The following is a 9971-nucleotide window of genomic DNA, read 5'->3' on the forward strand; positions in this document are numbered from 1 at the left end:
CACTGCTATGATGATTTGCACTGCCTTCTTTCATTCCTCCAAAAATTATGACATTGTTATAATTTCTTTAATTCTTTTTTTATTTCTTTTTAACTACAAGTTAATTGTTGAAATGTTACAAATTTATAACCTTCTCTTTACTTAAAGTAACACTGTACACACACACACACACCAATTATGTCCACTGCATATCTTCATGTTCAATATGAAGAACGATTTTCACACATTCAACACTAAATGAAGAGACGTCACTACAGTTCACACACCACACACCACACACACACACACTGTTCAGTTGATCTGGAGATCTTTCTCTTCGGTCTCTCACAGACTTGTTCCTAAACATCAGAAATCTGAACACACACAGGTTTTTTTTTAGCTTAGTAGCTCCAACAGCTTGGAACGTAGCTCCTGATCTACAGTTTTTTTAAGTAGTTGCCATGGAAACTGCTTTAGGGTGAGGAATCAGCAGGTACACCAGAGCTACAGCCAATGACTTGAATGTTGATCCTGCACCAACACTGATGTTGAACAGTGTCTCAGTTCTGACGCTCTTTTTATTTGTGAGTGAAGTTGATGAGAAGTGAAGAAGGTGTAACACACGCACACACACACACTCACACACACACACACACAGAATAAATAACACCTATATTTAATAAACTTTATAGAGAGAAAAACTCCTTAGTTAGAGAAAAAAGAACTCTGACACAGCACTGCAATCATACACACACACACACACACACTGTAAATCAGGAATTAGAGGAAACGAGAGGAATCAAACACTCCATGTCGTTCAACAGCTCTTCTTGGTCGCTTTTGTGGCAGCTTTCTTCTTAGAGGAGCTCGGTTTCTTGCTGTGTGCTTTATTAGCACTGGCTTTGGACTCTGAGCATTTGCAGTTCTGTGGTTTTGCTGCTCCTGCTGTCGAAGCCTCGGGTGGTTCTGACTTTATAGGCTCCGTTTCAGCCACTAGAGCTTCTTTAGTAGACTCATCTTTGGGGTCTTGTTCTGTGTGAAGTTCATTTTTGCTAGAATTCACTTGAGGAGCTTCAGCTTGAGCTCTTACTGTTTTCATTTCTTTGGGTTGTGGTTCTTTTTGTTCAACAGAATTTGGCTTGTTGGATTTTTGTGGGTGTGTGTTCTGCTGGATTGGTTCTACTTTTGCAACATTTTTCTTTGGCACTTTAGCTAACTTTTCTTTGTGTGATTCTGCATTAGGTGGTTCTGCTTTGGGAAGTTCTACTTTGGGTGGTTGTTCTTTGCAAGGTTCTGCTTTGGGTGGTTCTGCTTTGGGGGGCTCTTCTTTGGGTGGTTCTGCTTTGGGAAGTTCTACTTTGGGCGGTTCTTCTTTGGGAGGTTCAGCTTTGGGGGGCTCTTCTTTGGGTGTTTCTGCTTTGGGGGGCTCTTCTTTTGGTGGTTCTGCTTTTGGTGGTTCTACTTTTGGTGGTTCTGCTTTAGGCGGTTCTACTTTGGGTGGTTCTGCTTTAGGTGGTTCTTCTTTTGGTGGTTCTACTTTGGGTGGTTCTACTTTGGGTGGTTCTGCTTTAGGTGGTTCTTCTTTTGGTGGTTCTACTTTGGGTGGTTCTTCTTTTGGTGGTTCTGATTTAGGTGGTTCTACTTTGGGTGGTTCTTCTTTTGGTGGTTCTGATTTAGGTGGTTCTACTTTGGGTGTTTCTTCTTTTGGTGGTTCTGCTTTAGGTGGTTCTGCTTTAGTTGGCTCTTCTTCCTGTTGATTAGACTGGATTGTCTTATTTGGCACAGGAACAAGAGGAGTTAGTTGAGCAGTTTGTTTGGGCTCAGATAATTCCTCATCACTGTTAGAGCTGTCCGTGTCCTTTGTAGTTGAGGCCATCAGCAAGGCTGCAAATTCCTTCAGACGGGCTTGCTCCTTCCACAGCTTCTCCATCTCTGGTGTAAGTGCCGGGTTGTTCTCCGGCTCTAAGACAGACAGCTGGGCGAGGTCTGGAATCTCTTCCTCCGTAATGTCTTCTATAGGTGCTGATGCTGGTGCAGTCTGCAAGCGGATCTCCTTTATCTTATCATACAGTATTTTCCTCTCCTCCTGGAGAGCTCGGCACAGCGTCTGCAACTTATCGATCTTCACAGTAAAGAGCTCCATCTGTTTGCCCTTCTCAGATCTCTGTGGAAGTTTCAGAAGATGTCACAAAAAGAAACAAATTCAAAAGTAAACACATGTTACCACAAAGATACACAGGGTTACCTCATCAATCATCTCAGTAAGAGCTTTGTTGCAGTTTTCAAAGCGGATTTTCCACATGTTGCCCTCCTTCTCCAGTTTCGTCATCTTCTTGTTCATCTACGTAGATGATTGAGATGATTAAGATAATTACTCTGAACGGAATCGGTGTGAATATTGTTGTTGACGCATGACATGTTGGTGTTCATTAACGCACCTTTTCCATGTCTTGTTTGAAAACAGCGTAAACGTCATTGCTTTTGGACAGCGTAGCCTGGAACTCATCAAACTTCTGAGAGTACAACACCAGCTAGAGGAGAACAACAGCAAATGTTTGGGATTATATCACCCCATTATTTGATTTATATAATGCTTGTGTGTATGTGTGAGTGTGTATGTGTATGTGAATGTGTGTGTAAGCTTGTGTGTATGTAAAAATTTCTGCAGGTTTCTTTTTTTTTAATAAACAACCAAACAAAAGAATAAATAAGTTATAATGGTTTAGAATTTGTATTTCCTTATCCACAAGCTGCTTTAACACTTCAGACATATCATCAGGAGCGACATCACTGACACCCGGCAGCAGAGATGAACCCTGAGCCTGTACACGAGCGAGCTTCAGTGTGACCGTGATGAGGTGCAGCACTGAGGCCGAATCTTTAGACTAATTCAGCTGACAGGAAGCTTCTTATGTTGGACGGAGTAATACTTAAAGGTACCGATGACTTCCTGTCTGTGGATCCGTGTACAGACTCTACCTCACTTACTGTACATGTTCTCAGATTTACAGATTAGATCAATAGGCACTAAACTGGATATTCACCTGCGCCTGCATCACTGTGTTCTGCTCTTTCAGCTCTTTAACCTGTAGCTTCCACTCCGCAGCATGAGTCAGTAACTGCGCTTACACACACAAGAAGACAGAGAGAGAATGACAAAGCTGTCCACTTTACCTGCTTCTTCATCTGCAACTCCTGCTCCTTCATTGTGAAGCATTTCTTTGTTTTGTCAATTGCTTCTTTAAGCAACTATCAACAAAGACAGTGAGACATAATCATAGGACATGAGCACCAAACTGTTACCATACATACACCAATCGTATTAGTGTCAGAATCTAATTAGCAGTCCTATGAAATGCTAACCAATAGAATTCACGAGAAGTCTTAGCGGTATTTCTGCTCAGAGAGCCGAGACCGAGGGTGTTGCGTAACTCACGTATTCCTTCTCCCTCTTATGTTTCTCCTCAGCTTCTTTCAGACGCAGGTTAGCTTCTTCCAGCTTGGCATCTGACAGCTCCTGCTGCAGATCCCTGTGTTTGAATATCTTTTCTAAGGTCTGTTTGAAATGTAGAGAAAATGTCTAGCGTTAGAGCATTCTTTCAGAGAAAAAATGTTTGTGCACCCCTGACCACCGAGTCGAGTCAGGAAGCTTTTATTATCATTTCAAGCATATAGCTGATGTAGTAAATAAAGAAATAAAAAGGACCGTGGTGCTACATAAAAATAACACAGAGCTACAGAAAGACAAAAATTAAACCCATATGTCCCTGTGGAACATCTGAATCCAGTAGATTTTTGGAGCTTTATTCAGCTACATGAGCATTATTGAGATCAGATGTTGATGTTGGGATGTTGAGGATACTCCAGTTCCAGTAAATGACGTATACATTGTTACGACTGAGTAATAAATGTGACAGTATACTGTATGTGTAGAACATCGTTTATTTTAGGAAACCTGAGACCTGCCAGACATTTCAGTTCTGTGTCTTTACTTTTATCTTCCAGTGTCTCAGAGAGTCGAAGCTGTCGTTCCTCTGTGGATTCTCCTGCCATTCTAGAACGTTCTATGAGATGTGTTTAACCTTAATCCGAGTCGATTTCTAACATGTTAAATTGCCAAGAACAGGACGTTCCTCCAAAACTGAGGCTAGGACAAGAGGAATGTTGATCGGGGGGGCTGCAAGGAGATTAACAGCAATGTTAAGGGAGATGTGGGAGCATCTGACAAATACTGAAGAATCTCTCGTATTCTTCATGTCTAGGTGATGAGGTTGTGTTGATGTGTGTGATTCAATGCCTTTGATATGAAAAAAAATATATATAGGCTTGAATCACCACAATCCGTGTTATAAGATGTGTTACTGTCAGATTCTAAAAGGGATGGTGCACAAAAACAAGACAAACATCAAAAGAACACCAGGTGAACATGGTGAAGCATGGTGATGGTGGTGGTGGCATCACACTATGGAGCTGCTTCTCTTCTGAACCAACCCATTTACAAGGAACCCGTAAGCCTCTTTTAGACAACTGAAGCATGAGTGTGTTTGTGTGTGTGTGTGTGTATGAGTTAACACACCTCCTCTCTCCTCTCATACTTCTGCAGGATGGAAGTCAGCTTGTTGGTCAGATCGCTGTTCTCCTGGCTCAGTTTGTTGTTGCAGTTGCTGTGCTGCTCGATTTGGGCCTGGATCTCCAGCACTGTGCCCTGGAATTGGCTGTGGATCTCTGCTCGCATTTTCTCATCCTCCTGGCACTTCAGCAGCATTTCTTCCTGTTACACAGATAACTGCAGTGGTTAACATCTACAGAGAGAAGACCTGGAGCTAGAGAGAACACACCCTACAGAACATCTGGTTGTTTCCCAGGTGATTTTTACCTGTATGAAGATAAAATTTTATTACAGGGTTGAGAACGATAACAGGGATGAAGTGACAGAGTGACATGAGCCTTATTTATTCTTTAAATCCTCTTCATGATGGAGTTTCACTATTATGGGACATCTCAATTAATAAACCTGTTCCCTTCATAAAAAATCCTCTGAAAAATGAGCTTACTAAACCACTGGAGAATTGCTAAGCTTTTCCTGCTAAAGGATGTTTCAGCAGATCTGGACTGAGCTTGCTCACCTTCAGGGTTTTGGTGTGCTCATAAAGATCCCGACAGAGGATCTCCAACCTGCTCCGGGCCAGGATTCCACGGCTGTGCTCCAACTGGAGCTGGTCTCTCTGTTTAACCAGGAGACCTTGTTTCTTCTGAAGCATCTTCAGCTGTACCTGTTCACTCTTCTGCTCCTTCAACTACACACACACAAACACACACATACACAAATTAGAATTCCTTGTCATCTACAGTATCTACAGTAGTAGCTTTAGGCTAGCTCTGTTTATTCTTTTCTCCATCCTTTTGTACTAGATTTTCAGCCACCTGTTGAAAAAGCTTTCAGTCTTTATAGCTCGTGTGTGTGTGTATGTGTGTAGAGTGTACTGGAGGGTGCCATCTCTTTTGGAGTTAGCTTGATGTTAAGGTGTGTAGAGATTCCGCTGGTGAAAATGCTTCAGCTCTCAGGACTGGACACTCACCAGTTCTCCATATTTGCTCAACACCATCTCCACTTTCTCCTCCGGTGACATGAGAGTTTTTAGGCTTTGCAGAAGAGGTGAAGCTTCTTTACCTGAACAACAACAAGAACAACACCAGAGCAGTGAAGAAATGCTGGAGGAGGTAAAGGGAAATAAATGGTCATTTATTATTTAGTATTATTTTTTATTCCCTATATGTCAGAATGCAATAAGTGTGTGGTTAAAGGTGGGCTGAGGAATTGTGTAGGTAAAAGTTGAGTCTTTGATGCCCCAAAGGTCATATTTGTTGACATATATTATATGTCAGGTTACACAGTCTCATCTACATCTACAGTACATGTTTGTGTGATGCTTGAGGTTTGTGTGGTGTTTGTTTGCTCTTTGTTTGATATTTGTGTGGTGTTTGATATTCGTGTAGTGTTTGGGGTTAGGGTTAGGCTTAGGCCCTAATCTAACACTAACCCTAACCTTAGGAAGAGTCTAAGTCTCTAAGACATTAAGACTCTCAGAAACTAAGACACCAAGGCTCCATGACATTAGAAGACTAAGACACTAAGCCACTAAGACTCTAAGACACTAATACTTTAAATCACTAAGACACTAAGACTACTCTGAGATCTTGGGTTGTAGTTGTAGGTAAATTGTCACTCAACAAATTCACTTATAAATCATCCATCTGCAGGTTTAAGAGCTTCAAACATCATAAATCAGAATAAGTAAGAAGTCTGAAGTTTGTTGTCTGAATTAAGACATCTGTGACAAGGTTGTCCGTTTGTGTGATCTCAGTAACACACACCTGTTTATACACAACATTGTGTGTCAGTGACGTGTTTCAGTATAAAACAAAGGGAACTGAACTCTACAGAGATAAATCAGGATTCTCAGGACACAAGACACAAGGATATTTGAGAATATTTGGGGAAGTTGTTTTAGTTATGGATGTCCTTTATCTTGTCATGAGTAAACTGCATGAGATCGAAGACCAGCCATGTGTAGATACACATTAATGTTGTCTGGTGAGCTAGCAAATTCATTTCTGTTCAGTTTAATAATTCATTCCATTGCAAACTAAAAATCCATCTTAAAAATCAAAAAAAAATTTTGTCTGAGATAAAGTAAGAAGAATAACTCATGATCCTTACTCAGTCCTTCCAGAAGCCCGCTGGCTGTTTGTTCGGTCTCTGGGTTGTTGCTCAACACCGTGTTAGCATCCGTGGTTTTTTCCTCCAGGTTTTCTTCATCCTTTTCCAAGCTGGAGATCTTCTCTTCCAGCAGGCTGGATGCAGAACCGAACGTGTTGATGATGTCTTCCAGCTGCTTGCTGAACACTTCCATTGGATTCACAGGTTTCTCCTCAACACTATTGACCTTCTCGCCAGAATCAGATGCCTGAGAACTGCTCTCCATTATCTGAGAAACAAAAAAAACTGTGACATAGAAGCCTGGGAGAAAACTGTAATCGGGTTCTGGCTTGAAATCTGAAATGAAGTCATAATTCTGAAATCTGTTCTGTAATTGCTTTTGAAACACAGTTTCAGACTTTTACAGACTTTAGAGTGAGATATTTGATATAATCGTTCAGTTTCAGTCACAAAATATCTATTTGCATTTTCTGGAAAAGTGGAGCAAGATGGACAGAAACCATAAAAAAAAAACCATAGAAGAACTCTTGACAGTTTAAAGATAGCCTGATGTTAAAGCACATGATGTTGATCATGGAAGCACCAGTGACTTTGGAGAAAGGGAATCGTTGTTTATCTTGTGGTTTATTGCTTCAGGATCCCTACTATTGCTTAACACATTACACAGGCTTTTTTTTCACCTGTCATCACCCGTCGTCTATCAGCCACATGACACATGGTTCAAACCACAGCTCTATTTATAGAGCTTCTAAATATGGAAAATAAAAATACCTTTGAGTGACTCCATGCTTTATATTAACCAGTAGACCTACAGGAGAATTTATTACTTAATAAACATTTGAATTCAGACTCAAAGAAAACCGTCGTGTTAGTTAGATTTTAACATCTTGTCCTGTCATTATACTGTACATCACTCCGTTATTCCGACAGTAGACAAACCGAGACTCCTCAATGAGAGCAAATAAAACAACCATCAGAGAAACAACGAGCAGGCAGCTACATCTAGATGTTTCGTCATTCAAACATAAACATTTTACGCTCTGAAGTTTTAAGAATACTTACGAAATCTATAGCTTTTCAGTCCACAGAGGAGGATAAGGTGATTAGAGCAGTTTGTCTCACGCTAGCAGCTCAGAGAAAAGGTGAGGAAATACCCGCAGCACTGTGGGGCCTGAAACAACAGCTGTGACGGACGAGACCCTTAAAATAACCTCTGAGTGGAACATGACTCCGGCTGCTGGAGAGATCCGGCCTGGCCTCCACGTGAGAACTGGCCCGATCAGGCTGTGCAGAAGATCACATGAGCTTGCTGCACTGAAGACTACGAGTTTTCTTTAACTCTACAAGTTATTCATGTAGAATGTGCAGTGAAACCACAGAGAAATTCCTGAGCTGGTAAAACGATCCAGTCTTCACTTTAAAACATATCCAGGTCCTGAAAAATGCAGGTCATTCAAACTTTTACTAAATATTGCTTTCATGAAAAAGATGGAGAAGAAGAAAAAGAAGTAGAAGAAGAAGAAGAAGATGATGATGATGATGATGATGACGATGATGATGAAGATGATATGTACTTTTATTAATCCCTTGAAGGGGAAAATGCAATTAAATTTTAGAGAAGTAACATCAAAGAAAGCCAACCAAAATAGTGCAAAATAAAAAAAATACTATAAGATAAAAAGGAATCATAAAATAAATGATTATAATAAAATCATTAAAAATAATTTGATATTAAAAAATTATTTCATGTATCAGAAGAAATGAAAGAACAGGTGTAGGATTAAATAAACATTTGACATAAAACATTGATTATGAGGTTAAATAAATAAATAAATGAGAAACATTGGCATTTACTCGAGTTTGGTACAAAAATGTAACTTTAATTTGGAATTTTGTGCAGTTTGTTTCATAAAAATTAAACAGAAACATGCTGAGATTCGACTCCAGCAGCAAAAATCCAGACAATGCTGATTTAGATAATCAGGTTAAAATAATCTTATCTTTAAGTGAAACGCAGCACAGACTGGGCTTAAAAGGCATAAGTCGGACTTGTCTTCATTTGTCTCCTCCTCCTCCTCCTCCTCCTCCTCCTTTTTTATCTATAATCCATTCTATATTCGAGGCTTACTGCAGGTTTGTCACCACACTGAGGAGGAGGTGCTGGTGTTGTTATTCTCTTTCCTACAACAGTGCCATGAATCATGTGTGTTGATGAAATAGGGAGTCACTCCAGTTTCTGTGAATCCCACAAATTAGATCAGGTGCCATCAGAAGTCACATGATCATTTTAGAGATTATTTTAGCACTCAGGTAGACCAACAGTAAGATCAACTGGTCTACTTAAGTTCTACTCAGTGAGTGAAGATATTTGTCCCAGTTAGTACCATGTATTTTTTTTTTAATATGTTTTAATATGTATAAATCTATATCACTTTGGGTGAATTACAACCTCATTCTGTGGTGCCAAATAACAATCAAGAAGACAACAGGACATTTGAGGACATTATTATAAGACTGTGTGTCAGCTTTTGGGATCTGGCATGTGATTATACAGACTCCAGGCATTAGTTTAGTTATCGTTGTTATCTCCATTACCTGTTTTTACTCCTTTCTTTTTTAAATAACAGAATGCATTTCTTCAAATTTAAGTTCAATCCTCGCAAACTATCCGATGCATCAGTAAGTTCCTGAAACTCATTCTACCTGTTATATGACCTACAGCATTACTCTCATACACGCCAACATAGAAACACCCTAAACACTGTGTAAGTCTTTAGAAACATTAGCTGGTCAACAAAAGGCTTGGTAAAGTTCTAAAAGGGACTATGAAATAGTCACATGAAAGATTCACATGAAATATGTGGCATTTTCCCAAACCTCAGGCGCAATACAAAAAAGCTGACACATTTCTCTCTTCTCGCAGTCCAGGAACATTCAGAACATTCTCGTTTATCATAAATAAATTCAGTCTTTTGTGTAATTTGCAGTTTAGACAACTATTTTATATATATATTTTATATAAAAGTCCCTTTTTAAAAATCCATACAATAGGAAAGCAGGTTAGAGTTAGTACTCTGGACTAATAATTATGGTTATTATGATAATTATGAGATAATGATTATGATAATGATGATATTTGAGACACAGCTCAATGTTTAATGGACAGACGGACAAGGAATTTTGTATATATATTTTTTTCATTCTGGCAAAAAGACTAAAATAGCATGTATTCATGTGTAATGAAGATTTTTCTAAGTAACACTACTCCCAG

General features: G+C 39.6%; 1 protein-coding gene across 3 annotated transcripts in view; it reads right to left on the minus strand.

Annotated features, from left to right (window-relative positions):
* txlnba (taxilin beta a) overlaps positions 1-7913 on the minus strand; it is a 27727-nt gene extending 19814 nt beyond the window's left edge. Inside the window, exons 1-10 of one of the 3 annotated variants that reach the window (XR_007143816.1) lie at positions 7763-7913; positions 6701-6968; positions 5559-5650; positions 5106-5276; positions 4556-4750; positions 3416-3535; positions 3154-3228; positions 2418-2510; positions 2225-2320; positions 729-2143 (exon numbers count right to left, since the gene is read on the minus strand). Coding sequence is in view for 2 of the 3 variants with exons in the window: in XM_047818220.1 (XP_047674176.1) it covers positions 797-2143; positions 2225-2320; positions 2418-2510; positions 3024-3098; positions 3416-3535; positions 4556-4750; positions 5106-5276; positions 5559-5650; positions 6701-6965 (2454 nt within the window). In the remaining variant the exon portion in view is untranslated. Of the gene's footprint in view, positions 1-302; positions 2144-2224; positions 2321-2417; positions 2511-3023; positions 3099-3153; positions 3229-3415; positions 3536-4555; positions 4751-5105; positions 5277-5558; positions 5651-6700; positions 6969-7762 lie in introns of those variants that run through there. The other 2 variants (XM_047818220.1, XM_027138021.2) reach the window with 2 other exon arrangements.
* Positions 7914-9971: the final 2058 nt, after the last annotated feature.

Source organism: Tachysurus fulvidraco, chromosome 9 (assembly GCF_022655615.1).
Source record: "Tachysurus fulvidraco isolate hzauxx_2018 chromosome 9, HZAU_PFXX_2.0, whole genome shotgun sequence".
NCBI lineage: Eukaryota > Metazoa > Chordata > Actinopteri > Siluriformes > Bagridae > Tachysurus > Tachysurus fulvidraco.